The sequence below is a fragment of the Pieris rapae genome, chromosome 22, assembly GCF_905147795.1.
Source record: "Pieris rapae chromosome 22, ilPieRapa1.1, whole genome shotgun sequence".
In the NCBI taxonomy this organism is placed as follows: domain Eukaryota; kingdom Metazoa; phylum Arthropoda; class Insecta; order Lepidoptera; family Pieridae; genus Pieris; species Pieris rapae.
This window is the reverse complement of record NC_059530.1, coordinates 232,831-256,246: the sequence shown is the minus strand read 5'-3', so window position 1 is coordinate 256,246 and position 23,416 is coordinate 232,831. Positions and strand designations below refer to the sequence as shown.

The following is a 23,416-nucleotide window of genomic DNA, read 5'->3' as shown; positions in this document are numbered from 1 at the left end:
GGAGAGAGTCTCGCCATCCTTGACGAGTTGCTGATCAGTTTTCTTACCGTTCGTTCTCCTGATGACCCTGTAGATGCCGTCCCACAAGCTTTCTCCACTTTGCTTCTCGCAGAAGCTCTTCCAACTTTCCAGCTTGCTTTTGTTTGCTGCTTCCAGGTATTCCTGTTTTGCCTTGTTGTATCGCTCTATAACAGCGGAACGGCGAGTAGCAGAGCAGCATCGAATTTTCCTCCTCATTGTTAGAACGCCTTTCTTCATTTGGTTCAGCTCTTTTGTCCACCAGGGGGGGGCGGTGTGTTTTCCCTGTACTTTAATTTTTGGAATGTGTGTGTCACAAGTGTCTGTAATTAACTGTGAGTATTGAACTATGGTGTTTTCTAGAAGTGTAGTGGAGTAAAAAAACACAGACTGTTACGTGTTTAAGGTAGAATTTGCTTATAATTTATTTATCTATTAGTAATCCTACAACTAGTTTTAATAATAATAGCTATACACAAAACATATGACAACAAATACACACAATCAATACAGTCATTTAAATAGTACTCACACAAAAGAAGTCGTAAAGTTAGATTAATATAATTTTGTGATGCCTTTCTGAATGTTTCTCTACTTAATTAATAGGATGAAGTTAAAGCAGTTATTCAGATGGACGGAATCTTGGGCGTAGTTCAGTGAATACTTATCCCGGTCGATATATATTACGTACAGCTTCGTTCTTTTTTTATGAAAATTTAGAGTAATAAAAAATGACCAATTTCTTTTTTTCTGGTTTGTTTATTTTTTTAATAAGACATTAATGTTTTTATATATTACATTTGTATGTATAATCTTTTCACATAATTTTATTAATTTGATAAGATTAAAAATATAATTATAATACCAAACTTTGTTATGTGACGATAATCAGTGAAATCTATAAAATGAATTCCATCTTCGTGTCTGTATATTGTATAATATAATAAATATTTTCGAACATAATTTATTGAAATATATAATTGATTATAAGTATTTATACTATCATTATTTTTATACCACTCGTCAAAACTTTACTACTATCTCAGAATTTGGTCCTAGCACTCTTAAGTACAACCCCCGAGTAGGGCCGAAGGACTTAATAGCCAATCTAATACATAGAAAATATAGAGACATAAACAAAGAACCAAGCTTCATGGCGACCATATTTATAAAAAGTCTTACTTATCTCCTATAAACACAAAAATCACGAAGCCAAAATATGTAATACAATTTTTATATTACTTCACTATTGGTGTTAAATTATCAATTATAATATATTTCCTTTCGCGACTAAATCCGCCGACTGTGCCTACTATAAGACCTTGCTACCATATTTAATGATTCTTTATCTGATAAACTGTTAGTTATGATTTGGTTAATCGTACTATTAGTACCGGGGGTCTTCTCTGATCCCCTCCTGGTGGAGGCCCCCCAGGGTCAGTTTCGGGGCATACCCGCTGATGATGGAGACTACACTATGTTCCTGGGTATACCGTATGGACGGGTAGACCCAGAAAACCCTTTTGGTGTAAGTTTACCAAATCTATTTTGATACTTGTGAACGTTAAAATTAATTTGAAATTTATAGTTTTCTGCATTAAGGTTTACCGTTAGAGGTGATGATAGAGCTTCCTTTAATGACGTATTTCCTCAGAATATATTATAAAATATTTATATATTGAAATATTTTATAAGGCTTAGGTAAAGCTGAATTATTTTCTATATGTTCGAATGAAATATCAAAAAGTGAAATAAAAAGCCTATTCCATATAGAAACAGCAAATTATAATACATGAAATAGAAAAATTAGCTTCAAGATGTGAGTTGACACAAATCATTCAGATGAAATAAAACATATAATCAATTATACTAAAGGCTTTCATAATTACAATACTTGATCTACACCAAAATGAACAAACTATTTCCAGAAGAATCAGATAAGAATCATTTATTTTATAATATTAATACACATACACTAAAATTCAATAACATATTTCCATTCCAACGATTTTTTATCTATAACATATACGAAAACACCAGATATTTATCTAATTTATCATATTTACATATTCTACATTTTTAATTTAGGCTTCATATAACAAAACACATTTCATATCGCTTTCATTGTCACTAATATACTTCATAATAAAAAGTTAAAACAATGTATGTAAAAATTACGCAAATTTTAGATTTTAGATTTTTGGCCAGTGTATATTTTATCCACTTAGATAATAATTATACATAATAATGTTTTTCTATTCCCTGTGAACCCTTTGTACATGGAAATACGATCAATTGCTGTTAACGTAGTCGCAACCGCATGACTCTGGGCAACAATTTAAACATTTAAAACCACTCTTTGATAATATGAATTTTGTAAAATGTACGATTTGCTACCTATTAAAATATAAAGATAAATTTTAACATTTACAGGCGGCTCAACCACAACCAAGGTTTACTGGAATATTCGAAGCCAACAATGATTCTGCAATTTGTCCGCAATCCGGTGACATATCAGGCACTATTACCCTCGACTGTCTCAATCTTAACGTTTACGTACCAAACAATTCTACTGGAAAGCTTCCAGTTTTAGTTTGGATACATGGCGGGGGCTTTGCCTTTGGTGACGGCACTAAGCGACAACAAGGACCTAAGTACTTAGTACGCCACAACATTATTGTAGTATCAATTAACTACCGGCTTGGACCATACGGATTTTTGTGCTTAGACATTCCTGAGGTATCCGGGAACCAGGGTTTTAAAGATCAGACGATAGCTTTACGATGGGTCCGAGATAACATTGAATCTTTCGGTGGTGATCCAAACCATGTCACCGCTTATGGAGAGAGCGCCGGTGCCGCTTCAGTCGAGTTCCATATGGCTTCTGAAAATGAGAAACTGTTCCAAAGTGCTATTTTATCAAGTGGGGCCCTTTTTAGCAGATGGGCCATAGGCGAAATAGATAATTCTATACCCTTGAGAATAGCAGCATCTTTAGGGCTGACAACAGACAACGTTAAATCTGCATTAGATTTTTTGAAAGGCCAAGATGTACAAAGAGTGGTTGGAGCATCAACAGGGTTCCGCATGCTATCTGGCTGTGTTGAGCGAAAATTCAGTGGTGTTGAGGGATTCTTGAACGTCCATCCTTTTACTTTAGATAAGCTACCTAAAGTTGAGAATATGTCAATCATAATAGGATACAATGATGATGAATCGTTAGCTAGTTATATTAACACGCCAGAAGAATCTTTTCCAAATATAGATCCCTTTAGAAGTTTCGCTGAAGAATTTCTTGAAGACAAGGATGACGTTTACAGTTATATTCGAAGATTTTACATAGGAGGTCAATCAATAACTTCGAACGTTAGACGAGAGCTGATTGACTTCTCTTCTGACCAATCGTTTACACATCCATGTCATAGGAGTCTTAATCGATTCCTGCTTTCCAGTCAAAACGTCTATTATTATATTTTCTCATATACTGGAGGGAGGAATATGGTGAAGGTTAGATTGAATATAACTGAAGGTGGAGCGGCCCATGCTGATGAATTAGGATATGTCTTTGATATGGGCGAGTTAAGTGGATTAGGCAACGCAGAAGATTATGTGATTGTAGATAGGATGACTGAAATGTGGGCTAATTTCGTAAAGTACGGGTGAGTTAAAAACAAAATACTTAGCGTTATCAGTGTTGAAATATTATTATAGATATGCATTTTTCACAATTGCGATATATATATGTATTAAATACTTTATTACGATATAATTAATACTAAACACAATAATCTATTAAAATTGAGAAATAGAAAATTAAAACTAATTTGAAAGTTTTATCCTTCGTTGAGCGAGGAATGCACCAGCCCTGGTGTCATCGGCACAATACATAGCCGACTCGGTGTTCCTGTCTTCGATTATTGGTAGATCAGTAACAATTATTTCGAGGTTGAATATAGACACTTGATCAACTGCCATATAATAAATTAATGATATAATTATTAATAATCAGGTGTTTCGAGCAATACGTATATGAAAGTCACCATTTGTTTTAAACTCGTTTATATTTTTTTAATGCTTCAAGAATATATTGACCAGATAGTGTCATAATATTGATATCCTAATCTTACGGCTGTGATAGTCATGAAATGTAAAATTAACTGGTTCTTGCAGAAACCCCACACCAGAAGTGACAGAGCTCCTACCAGTGACCTGGCCAGCTGTCACAGTAGATACTCACGCATACCTGGACATCAACAGAAACCTCGTTGTCGGATATCGACCATTTCACAGAAGATTTATATTTTGGGATATGTTTTATGTTGTGTTTCCATTCAAGACAAATAGTGCGGTCAATAATATAACATATAATTTCCTTTTGGTTGTTATGTGTTGTGTATGGAAATTGATTGCTTAAAATAGGCCTATTAGGCCTATTAGGATATTGCCTTTTCTACGTATAATATATTTATATTAAAGTTCTGTTTTTAACCGTATTATGATATGTAATTTCACTTCAACTGGATCTTATAAGCGAAAGAATTATTTCCTTAGTACAATAGGCACAACTCACTACAAAATAAATGCAAAAGTATTTTCTCCGGGATTCGAACCGACCCTATATGATATTATCTAATCTGAATCACTTTCACATTTGTATTAAATTAGGAAATAGTATTCTTTACCATGACGGATTTACATTTAGGTACGCCCATGGGTAAAAACTCAATGGCCAATACAAAAATACACTTGACGTCGATATATTATGGGATCGATACCTGCTTTACAAAAAAGGATACTTATTCGCGTAACAAGTGTTTGCGAAACGTATTTTAACTAGCAATCTATCTGACGTAACAGTAAAATTGATTACATTATGGCGGGTTTTATATATATTGTGTTATGGTGTCTATCATCTATGATAGGGTGTCATAAGGTCGGCAAATGAAATGCGTTCTCTGAGTCGTGGTGCATTTCTGACTGACTTCAAGTTACCACAGAATTTACATTATTTTACATAGTGTACTTACAAAGGCGTTACGAAATAAAATTGTAGTTCTGTGCTATCTGAAAGGTTGAGTTTCGAGCCCGGAAATACGATAGTCATCTTGGTGTTACCAGCGCAAGGCCAACTAAGATAAGTAGAACAGTGCAATGCCAAGTCATTGTTAACAATAATATTGTACTAAGATAATAACACATGGAATTGCTTCCGCATATATATAGACTGTATTCTTTAGACTTAGCACCCAGCTTACTTTTACTTGTTCTCAGATCTCCAGGGAATCCTCGCTGAACAGAAATTTTGCGCCGATGAAGAGGTAATCGCCAAAACTGAAGCCTATTTCGAGACATATCATACTTTAAAAATGTTATCGAAAAATTATATGACTGCTATAATCGTTGTATGGCTCTCGAAGGCAACATTATTAAATAATCAAATAAAACCCTATAAGAAAAATGTCTATGTTAAAATACGAACTTTTCGAAATGATATCGATAAATCATAAGCCGAACGTCGCATTTTATTATGTTATCGAGAATTATCTCGAAACAAATGGTATACTCTCGTTTAACGTTAAATTAATCTATTAATCTTTTGATAAATTCTCCTTGCGATTGCTCTAGTTTAAATATTCATGAGAGCATTCTTTTGAGCCTTACAAACAATGTGTATGACTCAAATGCTGGCGATTAAAGACTGGCGTACAGTTTGTAACCGATCTTCTTGCCCGCTCTACGCCATTATCTTGCGAACTGATAATAAATATACATTTTGGATCAATTTAACAACTTTTCTGTTGACATTCATAAGTGACCCAGGGTACCTATATAAATAAAGCTATTTTGAATTTAAATTTGAGGTTAGTAATCGAACTATTTCGACTACCTCACATTCGTATGACGTTTTAACGATCGACGTACGATGTATCGTTTACCTGAATAATACCGCTTCCAGCAATTTTTCAAACTATTGTAGTGGTTATTAAAATTCTTTATGGCTTCGTATTATGGCGTAGTGCTTTATGTTACTGCTGTCAGATTTTATATTAATCACCCTTTAGTGGTAAAAGCGAAAGCCTTTACGACTTAAATGCTGAGCATAGCATATAAAAATGCCATAGATATTGATCTATGCCATTTTTCCACTATTTCTACGTGTGCTAATTGTATTAGTTACTACTACGAGTATATTAGCCCGCATACAATTTCAGTATACGAGTGAGCAAAATTAAGAGGTCTATCAATATATCCACAAATGTTATCAATAAAGGTTTGTTTTGTCTGCGCCCTTCATTGGGTTTACAAAATTAAAAGTACTCCAGGCAAGGCAAATAAAAGAAAACAATTGTGAAGAAGAGATACTTACAGTATAAAAGAAAAATTTTTTTTTGATTTTGTGTCCTACTTTAACGGAAAAGTTCAATATATGCAAATTTGTAGTTCCATTGATAAATGAAGATGATATGTTTCTATGTCCCTACAGATGATATTTTGGTGATTAGTATTTAGATTAGTATTATATAGGCATATATCTAGAAATATCTAGATCTAGTTTAATCTCTAGGTCTGCTGAAGAGATTTGGAAAATTATTTTACACATATAAACGTTATTTAACCCGAAAAATATATGTTTTTTAATTTTCTTTTAATTATTATGATTATTACTATGTAGATTAAGAATACTGTATCATTGTAAGTAATATTTAACTGTAATGATATTCTTTGACAAAAGTTAGTTATTAAATAGGTCCTTAAACCTAAACTCCGAGAAGTAATACGAAAGTCAAACGTAACTTGTTGACTCATTACCGTAACTAAAAGTATCAATAACTACGAACAATAGGCTTATTACATCCTAGCTTTTACGTTACAATAAATGCAAATGAGAAATATTTCTAATATATGTAGGAATAGTATGTAACTATTACGTAAAGTAATGTAAACTATTTACCTAAACAGTATTTAAAAAAAATTAAATAAATCTTTAAAATATTCTTCTCGTGGCGTTGTATCTTTAACACTGGCAGCATTTACTCAACTTATTACGATACAGATATTTTTTTTTATGTAACATGGGTCAAATGGGCAGAAGGCTCACTTGCTGTTAAAAGATACCGCCCATGGACACTCAATGCCAAAGGGCTCGCAAGTGCATCAAATAAAAAATAGTGGGATTGAAACTGCCTTAAATGAAGCTTGGTGGAGGTGATGCGGGTGAAACCTTCTAATTCCAGGTTACCATGATTTGTGTTCATGTCCAGTGTTTTTATTTTCCTTGCCTTATCATAATTGGCTCCTAAATATATTTCGGTCTCCGTTCATTCTATTCTCTTATGAGTTACCTATCCATAAAGATGTTTTACATATATAACCTGAGAATAACATCATTAGTGAGTATAACTCTTTATTTATTTATACCAAAGCCTTAAAAAAATACAATATTTAATATGACAAGCAAGACAAATATAACATACACGAAGAAATTAAAAAAATATATTTTTAACTATAGAAATATCAAAGTGTAAGAGGAATAACTATGGACATCCAGACCTAGCTCGTCTAAAATCTTCGCGCTAAAGCTATGTCTGGATATCGGTGTCTAGGATAAAACGCCTTCTTCTGAAAGGAGGGAGAAATGGGCTGCCCATCATGCCTGGGGTACAAGTATAACATTTTTAAACTAACAACTATAATAAATAAATCGCGCTACAACTTTCTTAGGTCTCGCTCAGATTAATTATGCATATGTTCATACGAATGTTAAATGGCTACATAGAGAGTAAATTGGTGCACAGCCGGGGATGGAACCTACGGCGTCAGTCGCGAAAGTCACACGCTGATGCCACTAAGCCAATACTGAAGATAAAATACATTTTTGTATAACAACTACGTAATATCCTAATATATTTATATTTTAAATTATAATATATTTACATACGACTGCGTAAAATAAATTAACGCCTTACACCCGCTGGTGTGTAACCAGCCTATCTCACTGTCAACAACAAACAGCCTAGCAAAACATCCGTTCAGAAATAGTTCTAAGGGAATGCTGGGAACTGCAACTTAATTTAGCAAGTCTGTTTCGCAAATATTGGTTGTCAAAGTCCATTATACCTTCTCGGAACATACGTCAAGACTTCATTACTTTCGTATACGAACGGAAAAGCTGAGAATAAAATGGTTTTAACAACTTACTCTTCTGAGCCCTTGAAATGTTAAGTAACATTAACATTAATATTTGTCATTAAACAGATACATTATCATGAAACAGATAGGTACAGAAAATTAGGCCGGAATATAAAAAGGTTTTAGCGCCACTGAATTATTAAATTATTGTATATATTATGTAGACACTGTTATTTTATATAAAGTTTCGATATTAAATATGTCTTATCTCTTTCCCTTTTCCTCTCTATCCTTTCACTTTCCATAAATTCCATTCCGTATTGGAATCTCTTATACTGCCTTCATCTTGAATGTTTGTTTGTAATGTTTTTTATTACCAAAACTTGTTTATTACTTGAAGTAATATAGTTATAAGGGACCGACCAAACAAAAGTCTTAAAGGATACGGGCTGGACAATCTGACGAGAACAATAATTTGGCAATTCTATGGAATTTCGTATCTATTACTATATATTTACGGCGCGTCAAACTTTTTAATTTTCTACTAGCACTAGTGACATAATATTAATTATTCCTTGCGTAAAATATGGGTTCTGGCAGAAAAAACAATGATGGATAACACAGAATAAAAGGTTTTGCGTTAGTAAAATACATTTTATTGGCAAAATATATTGTTTAATACACACACATACAGCAATACAATTACATTACAAGTAAGTATATGGACAGAAAAATAAGCTCTACCTAGTAAGGTGTATCGATGTCAATATGTGGTGTTTATTTGTTGGGACATCAATTTAGACTCCCCCCCGCTGAGGCAAGTCTTAAAGTAACGCGGGGAGTCTGAAGGTCGGTCTGTCGAATGCAACTCACAAAAACCCAACAGCTCTTCCTGCTACAGCCTGGAGACAGGGTGACAGTTTCCCTAATTCTTTCCCCCGTCGAGAGCGTCTCCTGCGCTATAGCACGCAAATCTTCCAAGTTGCCCAATTTTGTACGAAGATCACAGTGGAGTTCGAGCGTAATATAATATAGTGAGATGTTATTAAATGAAGTCTTCTTTGTGACATTTCAAGAATCTCCTGCTTTCAAAACTACAACTACCCAAATTCATTCGTCTTATTTATATAAAGATCAATCTAAGTATAGAAATACAAAAAGACTGTCCTGTTGACCATATCCAAATCTTTGAAATCGGTTAAAAGGCACTTGTCACGCTTTTAACAATGATTGGCGCCAAAGCTTGCCAAACAGTAAAAACTATTCAATAGACAAACAGATCGGATACTTGTACCGTAAGCATTCTATGAAGCACAGAGCACGCAGCTCATGCTTTTATTATTTACATTATGGGAATCCTTTTGTTATTTATTTTGGTGGTTTCAATGAAACGGAAACTGCGCGTGATTGCTCCATTAGGGATTTGAATAAAATTCGCAGAATTGAATGAATGTAGTGGAAGTGAATCTTATCATATTATTATCCGAGTTTATGAATGGTGGTTTTACATAAAAAGAGTTAACCGTTTTCTCTAGAGATTGCATAATATATTTTATAAATCAGTATGATGACACTATTATAATATCAAATGTCGCTAAAAATGATGTACCTATAAGTCACAAGCATTATGTTAATTTCTAGTAGAAGTCTATTTTTAACCGAATTAAAAAACTCAACATCCGATAATTATAATTTTAGCATATTTTAGGAATTTGTTTAAATTTTGTGTCCTTATGTACAATATAAACAATTTAAACGCACATTATTCGTTTGGTTGTGTGTTGACTTTCCATATCATTCCATAAAATTATATTGGATGATGCAATTACAACGCAAAGTTAATAAGAATGACTGCAATAAAATACATTACGTTAATAATTATATTATAAAAACAAATATTTTTTTACTTATTTTAATTTTTTAATCTGTCGGCAAAATCGTTGCCATATCCAAACACTTTATATACATTCGCTTTTATAATGGGTTCTTCATTGCTATAACTTTGAAACGATTTTACTTTATCGTATCTTCGTTTATCTTTGAAAAGACTGAGATCGTGCTCCCTTCCATGCATAATTGCATCTCGGACATTAGCTTTAAAATCGTCTTCGTAACTGGAATAATCTGAGTTGTCTGTTATTTGTCGAAATCCTTTCATCTTTAATTTTAAATCAACTATTTTAGATTTCACTGTAATATCTTGATCATCTCCCTTGGTCCATTCTGTTTTTGGTGTATATGAAGTGGTCCTTTTATTAAATACGTTCCGATTATTTATGTATATTGATGATGTCATTCTTCCTTCAATTTCATGTGAAGAACTGGACTCAGTTGTGTTCTCTTGATACCACTTTCTGAACCATCTACTTTTAGTAGTAGTTGTCGGTGTGGTGGTTTTCATTTTATATAAATTCTTTTTAACGTATTTTCGGATGTAGTATTTGCTCTTGCGCATCTTCGGCTTTTTTGTTGTTGTGGTCGTCGTCGTTGTTTTACCACGCTGTATGCCTGTTTGATTCTCTTTCTTTCTGATTATCTGATAATAAGGACATAAAGTTAAAATTAAGACTCTATTGTTATGAGATTCTGTAACGTGTACGTTACGGGGGTTGTTGTGTTTTATTCCTTTTAACATAATTTTGCTAAATTCAAACACAGAAGATTGATTACCTACTTGCCTAAATGTTTAATGAAACAGAAGGCCTATACAGATCACAAAATATGACGTCAGAATAGATAAATAAGTGAACTAGGTATAGCTAGACTTATCTCACCCTAAATTTCTTCTTGTACAGTTTCATCCTCTCCTTCAATTCTGCCATTATTGTTTTATTTCGAAGATAGTCCAAATCAACATCAGTAGTCGACGTTAGCTTTGTGGTGTCGAATCCAAGATCGCCAAATAAGTAGTAAATAAGGCGAATATTTTTATCATTTTTTGAAATTTCTTTTTTGGCGTTTGGTCTTAGGCTACCTTGTTGTTTGCTACTCATTTTCTTGTATTTATTGATTTTAGTTTTGTTTCTCTGTAGGCTATCGGATGCCATACCATTACGTAGCCTAGATTGCTTAGGATTAGTTTCTGTAATCAATTCATTCATTAGTTTCCGTATTATTCAGAGTCAGTCATATTAGGAATACATAAGTAAGTATTAGAATGGATAGATTTAAATAATAATAATTTGCAATAACGTGAATATACAGTCATATTAAATAGCTGAAGAGTTTTTGTTTTATGGTTGTACGCACTAATCTCAGGAAATACTGCTTTAAATTAATTTTTCGAGTCTTGAATAAAAGCCACCTCATCGAAGCATCTATAGGTACATATTATCATGATTAACAGTCTAAAGGATTGCATTCATTATAAAGACAATAAAAACAACAATAAAATATGTTTTGAAACACAGAACGTGGCTTAGATAGGTTCTTTTACTTTACATAGATGAAGTAACTTCAATCTTTTTCCTAACTCTTTTTTAACTATAACAATTTACATACTTTTTGCCTGATGTCTCCTCACAGATCCCGTCATCCGATTCTTAATAGCATTCTCCAATTCCAACATCAATATTTTGTCCTTCGCCGTTCCTCTGATTCTACTGTAGGGGATGTAAAACACGTGTTCTATCAAATCTCTAGAGATGTGTTCAGCTTTTTTAGTTACGTTGGGAAATGCTTGAATATCGGCAAAACAGGATAAAACACTCATAGCATCGCCACTTTCAAAAGCACTGTCCAATACATCGAAAATTGCGTTCGTTTGAGGGGAGAATCTTGATCGTCTGTTGATGTATTGGACGTGGTAGGCTGCTGCTTGACCTACACAAAAATCGTGGATTATGACTTGGTGTTATATACGAAGTTTCTTAATAGTCATTGGGATCGCAACTGGTTTAAAATATACTTTATCTGTTAAGACCTTACAAAGACTAAAACGTTCAATGTAATAGTTTTTTACAAAAAAAAAAACAATGTGGAACTGTTTAGGAAAAACACTTTTTGTGTGGCAATAACAGTTTACAAGAAATTACCAAAATAATTAAAAGATCTTCCGACTAGAGTCTTTAAAAATCGACTTGGTGTATTACTTTTAGAAAAAAATGTATTATTTAATCAATTATTATGTTCTTGTTAGGCAGAATATGAGAACTAACGATTGTACCACCTTACACATTTTTGTACCATATTCTTGCAATAAATTATTATAATTATTATTGCGTTCCGTGGGTGTAGGAATGAAATACCTATAAATGAAGTAACTCTAAGCTTCGTTTAAATGTAATAGATACTATTGAATCGTAAAGTACGGTTCGTTTGGCAATTAGAATAGTATTCAGTTTTGTACCTATATAAATTATCATTACAAAATTAAAAATGACGATATGATATCTGTTACCCAATACACTGAATTGATAGAGTTAAATTGAGCTGATCTTGAAAAATAAAATTACCATTTATAGCAAAGAAACTGGTTAAAAGGGTTGATATATATATATAATGGAAGTATGTTTGGAAGTTCGTCATTGACAGATATGCAAATTTCATTTTAACATTTTTACCAATACGGGGATGAAGTACAAAATGAATATTAATTTAGTTTAATCAGTATGAAAGACTAAACACATATGTTCATAATTACTATGTAAGTATTTATTAAAAATATAAATATAATTTATTTATTTACACTTTGTTACCGTAATATGCATATGTATATTTTTTTATAGAACAGGGGGGCTAACGGGCATGAGGCTCACCTGATGTTAAGTGATAATAGATGATAATTATTTATCACAAAGTAAAAATGAACTTAAAACCGGTTTTTGGCTTAGAGTATTATATATTGTTAACCTACAGTTCCTGAGTTCGATGCAGGGCAAAAGATGTTTTTTTTACCAAATGCTCAAGCTTTCAACGAAACGTTTTAGCATATAGATAAAAGTTAATATACGTGAATCATTGCGATATCTTACTTTTTATTTGGTCGGCGGGTAGTTGTGCGATCATTTCTGCAATATCTAATACAACAGCCTCTGCCAAGGGACCAAACATATCTAGGCGACCCCTCGATTGTGCACTGAAACAAAACTAGTTATTAGCCTTTGCTCGTCACCCACGTAGACCTGAAATGCGTGGATGGGTTTCCCGAAGAAATCCATCCCCCCGTGAAGCCTACGAAATGCCCAGGGCACTTTTGAGCTTCTGAAAGGCTTAATTAAGTGTAGGTACTTAACCCACAAGGTACCTTTACCAAACTCCACTAGCCTTTCCTCGACTTTTTGTTTCTTTAAAAATTGTTTGCCTACCCTACACACACGGTAAGTGTTCGCAATACTCATGATTTAAGGTGAAAGTCAAAAACGAGACTCAACACGAACTAAGTCTCCCATACATAAAAGTCTCTGTATTATTGCCATAACATTTTATTAGATGTAAATGAACGTGCTATATCCAACTACATGTATATATGTATGCATTTATTCATTGATTTAATGAAGTGTCCCAGGGAAACTATTAAATCACTTTGATTATGTAGCATGCGTTCGCTATGTTCTTTGGCGTGAAATATGTATAAACAAATTTTGTAAATATACACTCCATACGGTTGAGAGATAAAAAGACATACATTTGTAATTATTTGTTAGAAGCTATATATGTATATCATATTATTAAGAGGACTTGATACCCCTGAATTTCCTGATAAAATGCATCCTTTAATGGGTCTATTGGTTTCTCGTCCATAGATCCTACCATCCACATGAAAACTATCAATAACGAGGTGAAGTAACCAAATTTGTGAGTTTCCATCACAGCCTTCACTTGTAAAAGTAACGGGTCGACTGTGGGTTGTGTTTCCATTGTAGATAATGCTGAAACACGTGTTATATAAGAGTTAGGGAGATTTTGCCGGCTGTCCAACGATGTATTTCTGAACCAAGAGGGACCTTTAAGAAAAAAGGGAGCTATAGCAAAGCTATAGGCATTTACATAACATCAGGTGATCCACATCCACGTCTGCCATAAAAAAGTTATTTTCCTCCAGCTCCCAATAAGGCATATTCTATCCGTATTTATTTTACCGCCAGTGCGATAAACCCATAAAGGTAATAAGAACGAGATTTAAAAATTAAAATATTGGGAATCTCTAAGAGATAAATTCAAGGAAATATCATAAAAATATTACGTATGTATAAAAAAATAGTGATTAGTATAATAGAATAGAACATACGCACAATGTCAATACTTGGAACAAACGCATTAAATTACTTTATTAATATTAAAACATGTGGTATTTTGGATACATATTATTAAATGTTGAACAAACTTACAATTATTAATAACTTGAATATTCGTTGTCCAAATATCCGCTTCCGTTGTAGTCAAATAGTGTTCTAACACATCTTTGACGGTTGTGTTTGAAGGTGCAACTGTTTCTGGGCTCTTCGCTTCATCATCAACTGTTGTTGTTTCCTCTGAATTTATCGCTCCCTCAGTCGTAATATCGGTTACAAGACTTTCAGTTTCATGAATTGGTGTTGAACTTGCTATTGTTTTATTCATTGTGTCGTTTGTGTCATCGAAATAGAGTAATGGCGTTGTCTCTTCCCAGTCGTCGAAGTTGTAGTCGTGAAAATTATTTTTTCTTATCGCTTTGCCTGTTTTTATATCTTTGTTTAGCAGATATTTGCTTTTGATTGTCCATGGTGTGGTAGCTGGAAATCAATCGTGTTACATTATTACTATTTGGCGTAATAACAGATCTATTATAAGTACCAGGTAATCTAACAGTACCAAGTAGAGAACAGTATCTGTCTATATTATCTCGTACGGTGAATGAAATATCGTTAGGAATCATACCTAAAATGGTCGGCGTGGTTAGGACACAAAGCACCTATTATAAAAAAAACGAATCACATATTTGGAGGCAAAGATTAAAAGCTTGCAGCGACACTGGATTTTTTAACCTGTAGGTTAGGACATATATTAAAAAGTTCAAAAATAGTTTATAATACATTTGTTCTTCCGTTTATATAAATACTATTAATTTATTATCATTAATAATAATTCTGTTACTGAAGGTTCGAGTTGAGGCTGAGATAGAAATTTAAGGTTCGTCCCCTCCGATTTGAGGAAATATATATGTCGCAGCCAACTAGCTTAATTAGCCATTCAAATAACAGCTTAGTCGTTTAACGAAACGGCTAAGCTGTAGGTCGTTAAATTAGCGGCCTGAAAGTAGTTTTGCCAGTTGATGAAACAGTTAGGCAAATGACTTGGATCGATGACGTTTCATTATTGCCTGTTAATTTAAATTTAACTCCACTTTCTGCCACTCTCAAACTGGAAATGAAACTCTTTAAACTGTCAAAATGGCGTCAGCAAACCAAAACTTAGGTGGTGGTGTTTTCTAAATTTTTATGAAAAACAACAAGTACAAAAGTATGGTGACAATAATAATGTGAATTTGATTAAAGCAATTAAATTTTAAAAGAAATATTTTTTATGTCATATGTTGCATATTTTTTATTTCTGCCAAATAATAACTATACCGTACAATGGGCACACAAATATCATTTTGGCGCCGTTTAGTTTAAAGGCTAGGCTGTTAATTAAACAGCTAATTAAGCTAGTTGGCTGCGACATAATATACATCTCAAAACGAACATGTAGAGAGACGTGTTATTCTACATGGAAGAAAAATACTTAACGCTAGTTTAACAATAGTATTACATACCAGCTGATAAGAATATAATATCCAATATAAGTGTAAACTGTATGAGTTTTAATGGCATTTAACACTTTTGCCCTAGTATTCTCACGTTGATTTATTTGGTTAGTCGGTAATAGAAATAGAACTCTTCTACACATATATTAATGGTAAGATTCTTAAGTATAGTGATACAATTTTGTTTAATCAATATACAAATAGTAAAAGCAGTATTATATTTAGGTTTACCATGATATATCCCTTTATAACTAAATACGCTGCCAATATACCCGATGCTCCTATTTGAGTTCGAATAAAAATATTATTCTGAAATTAGTTAAGTATTTTTTCATGACAAACAGACATAATTATGTATATTTTAAACCGTATCTGAAATACATATATAATATTTTTACGATTACATTAAATTCTATTTATTTTTTATTGTTCGAAATGCGTTTTATTCTGTACTTTCTATTTTTGTTCCTAGGTTTGTAATATATTATTTTGTAATATGTACATTATATATTGATTTAATTAAATACATCAATTTAAATCAAAACCCTTCAGGTTCTAACCAATTCTAAAACAGATTTTGAAGGAAATGAAGGTACTCGTTTGATATAATTTAACAAATTGTACTTTACTAAAAACTTTTATTCTTAGGTCACAATGAATGCGCTAAACCACGAAGTGTCAACTTAGCGCTAGAAACTGTGTTTGAATTCAACAATGAAACAGATGTTGGATTCGTTGAAACTGTCAAAGACTTCTTGACTAACATAAAAGAGACTATAGATAATTCATATCAAGGGAATGATTATCAGACCAGGCGATTGGATTCACTGAGCTTTACAGAATTCGTAGAAAACTCTATTAATGTACTCAAATCTTATAACGATCTAGACTTAGCATATTTTATAGAACTACTTGATACAGAAATAAATGAACACGATTATCGAAACTGCGAAGTTAAAATAACCAACGAATTCAGTTTACGAAGTTTTTTTGCTGACAAACTATCGGACGCAAAAAATTTACCAGTTACGGACATTAGAAGAGCTTTAGATAACATTTTAAGAGAACTGAGGACTAAGAGAGAAAGAAGACGTAGGATTTATAACTTTCTCAATTCTTTAGTCAAAAGGCGCACTCAAGAGAGATTTAGAAGTATTTTGAATTACTTACAGCTTTATAGACGTCGGCAAATGGAGCCAACAATAACGCTGCGCACGGTTGTTGAGAAAAGCATACGATCTCTCATAAAAGATTATATTTGCAATCTTAATTATTCTAGTTGGCGAAAACTAAGGCACATGTTTAAAATATTCTATAAAGATTTAAAGATTCCTGTACTCAATCTCAAGAAGGATTATAAATGGGATCGACAAATAAAGAAAGCTGTAGATGATAATGACGATTTGTATGACCTTGAAATTTTAAAAGATATTAGTAATACCAAAGCAGATACATATTTAAATCGAAACAGTAAGAACAATAAGTACCAGATAAGCACAAATGAAGAATACCGAAACCAAGAGAAGAATGACGAAAGATTTAAAAATAGGAAAGGTCCAGGCAAAACTAGTTTGACCAACTCAGATGACATTCTGGATCTCAAAATGGACTATGAAGAGACTCAAGGAGAAAATATTAGTGAACATACAAAAAGTGCAATAAAAAAAAAGAGAACTAGAAAGCCCAAAGAGCCCGAGAGTGAATTATCATTTTCAACATATGATAAAAGAGAATCAAAACAAGACTTTAATAACTATTTTGAAAAAAGTAAATCATTTACAATGCATAGGAAACCAAAGAGCAAACGCCGTAGAACTTTCGTTACACTTTATCCTGAGATCATAAGCTATATGACCAGAGCAAATAGAAGACATAAAAAAAACACCGATTATTTAAGAAATGATAAGCGAAGTAACGAAAGAAAGAGCGACATAGAAGAAGGGAAGAAGGAAAAAAGAACGAAAAAAAATACGACACAAGGCCTTATAAGTAGAATTAATACTAAAAAAGATATTGGTTTACATAAATCTACAAATGCTAAACTCACGAGCAATCAAAATTCGCACATAAAGCGATTCAGGTAATTAAACCTAAATTTCTGATTAAATCAGCCTAAAATCAGAAATTTTTATTATCTTCTTATATAATATAACGTGTTTCATGTTTTACTGTAGTTGATTTAACTGCAATTACTTTAACTTAAAAATATTGTTTAGGTTGAAATTCTCGAAAATATAATGATTTTAATTTCATTTATTTTTAGGATAAAATCAAATCTTTCAACGTTGAAACACGAAGAAAATAAAAATGCCAAAATTATAAAAGACACGGCAGCCTTTAAGTTTGACGATATGCCTAAAAAAGAATCTAAAATTATAGACAAAACTGAAGTAGACCATTTCGGAAGTTTATACAAACTGCGAAACCAACAAACACCAGAAATGGTTTATCGTGGATTCAGAAAAAGCAACGACTTGACAACAGTAGGCACAACAGAAGATACAAATGTTAATGCAACTGTAACTTCTACATTAACAACAAAGACCTATGGAACTCTAGCATTTTGGAAAAGAACTAAACTTCTTGAAAATTTTACAACTAAACGCACTAAGGACACAGAAATATTAACAACAGATAAAATCATTAACATTCAATCTACGAGAAATATAACTAGACCCATGTCAAATTCCACTGAAGCAACATCATTAGATGCAAATGATAAAGCAAGTAGCATTGTATTCAAAAGTCAAATAACTGGAATAAAGCGCAACGATAGTGACACTCAGGTTCAAAGCACTGGAAGTAAATCAAATCAGGCAACGATGAAATTACAGAATGATACAAAATATCTCGTGGAGCCTTTTTTGAGTTTAAAAACTACTCATGAACCAACGATGATTAACCAAGTCGACCTTAGAAGGTTCTTAAATAATTCTATATTGAATGAAGTTGATGAGATTCCTAAAATAAAAAAATTGAATGATAGGTTTCAAGAAGATCTTAAAAAAATATTTTTAGTTCCGCCACACCAACTTCCAAGATTGAATGATTCTATTAAAGATCCAATAGATGAAATTGAAGAAGCATTTAATCTATGATCGTACCTATAAGGTGCTGATGTATATTATTACACGTGTATTAAATAAAAAAAATACGGATTATATATTTATGTAAAATATAGTTCTTGTTCTATAAGATTTCCAACATTTTTTGTTTTCCTATTTAATAATACAAATATTGGAGTGATGTAAACTTCTTGCTTCAAACTGTCAGTCATAAACCGATGACATTGTCAAACTGTTTTGTTAGTGACTTTAATGTATCCAGAACAAATTTTACTGTTAATTTTGGCTTAATAATATTTAACATTATATTCATTAAAGGTTTTCTTTTATTCCATGGAGAAAGCTGCAGAAATGCTTTAAAAAACATTTTATTATTTTAAATAGATTAAGAAGTTAGGTTGAAACGTTTTTTAAAATCTCCGATTTAAATATTTAAAAATCCACTTTAGTAGCCTTTAACTCGTAATAAATGGCTCTAAATATAATTCTTTCGTAAGCAGTTGGAAGTTTAAATTTTCATTTATGTATACTCTTTTTTTATTATTATTTTTTTCTAATCCTTTTTTGCTTATGTTCTTATTTATCTTCCTGATTTCGTCCAATCTATAACTCTCCTACTACACAGTAAAAACATCCCAATTTAATAAGCGAAGTGCGAGCCAGTTACGTCTGTGGTAGTGTAGCAATGTTGCTAGTTATGGAAAATTGCTTTCCGATCATAAACATAAATGGGAGATAAGGAAATAATGTAAATAGGTAAATAAAGTGAACTATTTACGACCAAATAATAACAAGCAATTACTGCTTTTTATAATATCAGGTCGTTTTCACCATAGCCTAAAAACGCTCGGACCGATTTTAAGTGTTTGTACTTTAAAGGTAAATTAAAATAACATAAATATTTTTATAATTGTTTTATTAGGTATTTAACGGAACTTTTAAATTTTGGATAAGTGTGGTCTTCAAGTGGGTCAATGCCTTCCATTGTATTGTTTAAATCTTCGCTAATTTCGTCGTCCGAACAGTCTGAGCTTCCATCGTCACTCGTAGGATCAATTATAAATTTGTCTAATTCTATATTCAAGAGCCTGTCGGATAGGAAATATTGGTCTTCGATTTTTTCCGCGTGTTGACACACATCCATTCCTCCGTAGTTATGGTACTAAACGCTGCTTCAGTATATTGAAGATATTTTACTTCTAGTTTGACTAACATTTTTCTCCGCAATACGCCTTTTTGCTATAACTCATATGTGTTCAATTGGATTTAAATCACAATAATAGGGAGGTAAACGCACAACTCATGTTCATGTTGATTTAATAAATATTCGACTTCATATATTGCGTCTCCTTTCTGTGTTTTTATTACTTCGTACAACTGTGTCTTTATCCAGTAATCTTCAAATGGAGTACCTTTATTTTTAAGCTATTGCTGCAATTCTACTTTTAAATTACTCATTGTGGGTGCCTTGTTTATTCGTGTGCAATGGTACCATACCATTGCACACATGCATTATCCATAACCACGGTACAGTTTCGTGGCAAATTAGGAAGAAATTTTTCCGTCATCCATCACATGAAATTTTTCGCATTCATGTCATCATGATAATCGCTCGATTTTGATTGTGATTTAAACAATATTAATCCATTATCCAAAATTCCTGTTTTTCCACCAGCGTGAGCACCGATTTATCTTGCACCGATACTATCCGATGTCAAAACACCTGGTTCATCAATTGATTGCCAACCTTTTTCAAGGTAATATGAGGCATGGATATTATAATGTTTAATATAACTTTAGTAACACCGTTAAAACTTAAAAAAACTGACGTTGACATTGACATACATATTTTCAGAAATTCCAGTCTCAAATTGGCAACATAGTCATATGGGATGTTCTATATTTAACTCATAACTCTTGGTAGTCTGTGGATTGTTTTTGACACACCTATGCTTTCTTTTCTTAATTTCGAAGCTCTTCGTTTTCGTGTTTGTATTGTGTATTTAGTGAGCTTTCTAGTTTAGTAACTTATTATCAAAGTGAAATTTCAAGTGTTAGTGCTAAGCGGCAATTCTAATATAAGGTATGTCTTTCTGAACATATAAGTCAATATATTATACGACAAAATAGAATGATATTATTTATTCATGTAGTCTATCGAATTGACCTACTTTTTAAACTGGGCGTATTATTCAGCTTTTCCAATTTGTTTGTTGATTGTTAATATAACTGTGTTTTTATCAAGTAAAAGGTAATATTAGATTGGTTTCGCTAAATTATAACTAATTTGTAAATAACTTACTTTTTGTTTCTTATGGAATAAAGATTACCTCTCAGTTCTCGGTTTATGAGTCACGAATATACTTCTATTACATTATGCTTCTATTGTATCGCCTGTGAAGCTGTCCTAATTTTGAGTTTTAGAAACAGAAACAGAAACGTTCTTAACCATTTAAATCCAAATCTCAGTAATAGTACTCCTACTTATAACAACATGAACTGTTTTTAGTAAAGGATAGTCTAAATATTTGATTTTGTTTCCTAAAATCTTATGGTAAATCAATGTTCTAATCTTTAAAATTCTCAGCCATTATGGCTATTAAGTGAGTGCAAATTAAAGATTTTGCATTGTTAACTGAGGAATAATTTGCATAATTTAAAGTTTTGTATTAAAAACTATATACATATTGTAAATTTTATTTATGTATGTATTTGTTATAGAATGACAACCATGGCAGACCCCTATGACACAACTGGGACTTTGTCCTTGAAGTGGGATCCTAAAAACTTGGAAATACGTACCATGTCAGTTGAGAGGACCCTTGAACCATTGGTGTTGCAGGTTACTACTCTTGTTAACAGCAAGGATAAGGCAGCTAAAAAGAAACGACGTGAGTAGAATATATATATATATATATTATAGTAGATTAATTTTATCATACCTGAAAATGGGTGATTTGATCCATTTGAAGAAGGAAGAAAATTCTTTTGGATGTCCATACATAGTTTAAAATATGGGCATAAGACAATCTTTGATGATAAACTGCAATAAACCATATACTTAAATGAACATCATATATTTTGCAAAATAAAAAAGATGTTTATGTTAAAAAATTACAGCTGGCAAATCCAAGAGAGCCAGTGCTTTAGTAGCAACTGTAGAGCGAGCTACAGAAATCTTCATTGAAAGAGGACAGACAATTGCTTATGAGAATCCAGAAATCACCCAAGAGATGTTGGCTGCAGTTGAGCAAGTTAGAAAAGCTGGTGAGTATTAGTTTAACTATGTTTAACTGCATTGAATTTTATAAACAATTCTAAAAAAAGCCTGGTTTTATATATACCATAAGTATACAAATTCTAAGAGTTATGTAATTGTCTTTGATATTTAATAAAATCAATAATTGCAGGTGCAGCCATGAGTCTGGCAGCTCGTGAGTTCTCGGAGGAGCCATGTGCATCGTCTGTCCGTTCCAGTATGGTTAGAGCTGCTCGCAGCCTGCTCTCTGCTGTAACTCGCCTGCTTATTCTTGCTGATATGGTGGATGTGCATCTGTTGCTGTCTAAACAGAGAATGGTAAGACTTTATTATTCTTTAAAAATTTTTTATTTCTTTCTATGCAAATTATATCAAGTGTGTTTGTGTAGAAATAGATCAGAAATTTATACTATATCATGTTTTTTAAATATTAAAAACTTTAATGATAAGTTTATTTTGATAATTATTTTACTAAAATGAATACTACAATTTATGGAGTAGGTGCTTTATCACTCATATCACTAAGGGGGTAATTTGTGAATAAGACTTATTTATTTATTGAAGTTTACCACATCATATGTAATTCTACATCTACAGAATATGTAACAAGCTATTTTTTCTAAAATATATGGCAATCTTGGTAAAAAAGTAAAAGTATTTATTTACTTTCGGACTACATCAGATTGCGGAAGATTTAACCAAATAAATCAAGCTAAGTAAGTCAAATAACTACTGTCCGTTATAACTATGAAGAATTCAAATGAGAGATACCTGAACTAGTAGCTTGGTTTTTGGAGAAGGAATTTCAAAAATTCTGCTGATTCCGAATGAAAGCTTAACACAAATTATTAAACAGTGACCGTAAGAACCCCAAAATTTTGGATTCTAATTTTGTTCATAATATAAATTCAGGTGGAAAAAGATCTCGACAAGCTGAAATCAGCTTCCTCTCAATCTGAACTGATAGAGAGTGCACGTCAATTTGGTCGTTCTGCCAGTGAATTGGCTGCTCAAGCAGCTAAGAGACAGAAGGAACTCAAGGAACCAAGGATGAAGGACGAGCTGGCCGCAGCCAGGGCTGTTCTGAAGAAGCACTCCACTATGTTGCTCACTGCCTCTAAGGTATAAATGTTATTGAAAATAATTTTTAAATAACATTAAATCTTTCCGTTTTTATATTATTTACTGTATATACGTTCCATGACTCCACAATGGGGC

General features: G+C 32.4%; 4 protein-coding genes across 7 annotated transcripts in view; 3 read left to right on the top strand and 1 right to left on the bottom strand.

Annotated features, from left to right (window-relative positions):
• Window positions 1-1,369: 1,369 nt before the first annotated feature.
• LOC111001477 (acetylcholinesterase) lies at window positions 1,370-4,432 on the top strand. The gene is made up of 3 exons (XM_022271393.2): window positions 1,370-1,546; window positions 2,452-3,677; window positions 4,189-4,432. Exons 1-3 carry the CDS (start codon window positions 1,385-1,387, stop codon window positions 4,430-4,432), a joined length of 1,632 nt encoding a protein of 543 aa, XP_022127085.2. The 5' UTR covers window positions 1,370-1,384.
• Window positions 4,433-10,026: 5,594 nt separating this feature from the next.
• Window positions 10,027-15,973, bottom strand: LOC111001501. The gene is made up of 7 exons (XM_045633283.1): window positions 15,884-15,973; window positions 14,478-14,861; window positions 13,835-14,018; window positions 13,122-13,225; window positions 11,650-11,970; window positions 10,923-11,230; window positions 10,027-10,684 (listed from the first exon to the last, which is right to left on the bottom strand). The coding sequence occupies exons 1-7, from the start codon at window positions 15,939-15,941 to the stop codon at window positions 10,061-10,063; spliced, it is 1,983 nt and encodes a 660-aa protein (XP_045489239.1). The 5' UTR covers window positions 15,942-15,973; the 3' UTR covers window positions 10,027-10,060.
• A 326-nt stretch (window positions 15,974-16,299) lies between these two features.
• LOC123690161 lies at window positions 16,300-19,074 on the top strand. 2 transcript variants are annotated; one of them, XM_045633165.1, is made up of 3 exons: window positions 16,300-16,346; window positions 16,523-17,954; window positions 18,138-19,074. In XM_045633165.1, exons 1-3 carry the CDS (start codon window positions 16,310-16,312, stop codon window positions 18,970-18,972), a joined length of 2,304 nt encoding a protein of 767 aa, XP_045489121.1. In that variant the 5' UTR covers window positions 16,300-16,309; the 3' UTR covers window positions 18,973-19,074. The 2 variants fall into 2 exon arrangements, with proteins under 2 accessions (XP_045489121.1, XP_045489122.1); XM_045633166.1 differs by lacking the exon at window positions 16,300-16,346 and adding an exon at window positions 16,366-16,466.
• A 1,780-nt stretch (window positions 19,075-20,854) lies between these two features.
• Window positions 20,855-23,416, top strand: part of LOC111001488 (catenin alpha) — a 33,812-nt gene continuing 31,250 nt past the window's right edge. For 2 of the 3 annotated variants that reach the window (XM_022271409.2, XM_022271410.2), the window contains exons 1-5: window positions 20,855-21,022; window positions 21,661-21,830; window positions 22,060-22,206; window positions 22,350-22,516; window positions 23,111-23,320. In XM_022271409.2, coding sequence (XP_022127101.1) covers window positions 21,662-21,830; window positions 22,060-22,206; window positions 22,350-22,516; window positions 23,111-23,320 — 693 coding nt within the window. In that variant the 5' untranslated portion in view covers window positions 20,855-21,022; window position 21,661. Of the gene's footprint in view, window positions 21,023-21,129; window positions 21,191-21,660; window positions 21,831-22,059; window positions 22,207-22,349; window positions 22,517-23,110; window positions 23,321-23,416 lie in introns of those variants that run through there. The other variant, XM_045633084.1, reaches the window with a different exon arrangement.

Excerpts from the sequence above, each read along its gene's own strand:
- LOC111001477 (XM_022271393.2), top strand. The coding sequence starts at position 1,385 with ATGATTTGGTTAATCGTACTATTAGTACCGGGGGTCTTCTCTGATCCC. Across the intron at positions 1,547-2,451 it reads ACCCAGAAAACCCTTTTGGT|GCGGCTCAACCACAACCAAG; the intron begins GTAAGTTTACCA and ends TAACATTTACAG. Across the intron at positions 3,678-4,188 it reads GCTAATTTCGTAAAGTACGG|AAACCCCACACCAGAAGTGA; the intron begins GTGAGTTAAAAA and ends TGGTTCTTGCAG.
- LOC111001501 (XM_045633283.1), bottom strand. The coding sequence starts at position 15,941 with ATGCCATTAAAACTCATACAGTTTACACTTATATTGGATATTATATTC. Across the intron at positions 14,019-14,477 it reads TATTCAAGTTATTAATAATT|CATTATCTACAATGGAAACA; the intron begins GTAAGTTTGTTC and ends CACGTGTTTCAG. Across the intron at positions 13,226-13,834 it reads TTTTATCAGGAAATTCAGGG|TGCACAATCGAGGGGTCGCC; the intron begins GTATCAAGTCCT and ends GTTTTGTTTCAG.
- LOC123690161 (XM_045633165.1), top strand. The coding sequence starts at position 16,310 with ATGCGTTTTATTCTGTACTTTCTATTTTTGTTCCTAG. Across the intron at positions 16,347-16,522 it reads CTTTCTATTTTTGTTCCTAG|GTCACAATGAATGCGCTAAA; the intron begins GTTTGTAATATA and ends TTTTATTCTTAG. Across the intron at positions 17,955-18,137 it reads TCGCACATAAAGCGATTCAG|GATAAAATCAAATCTTTCAA; the intron begins GTAATTAAACCT and ends ATTTATTTTTAG.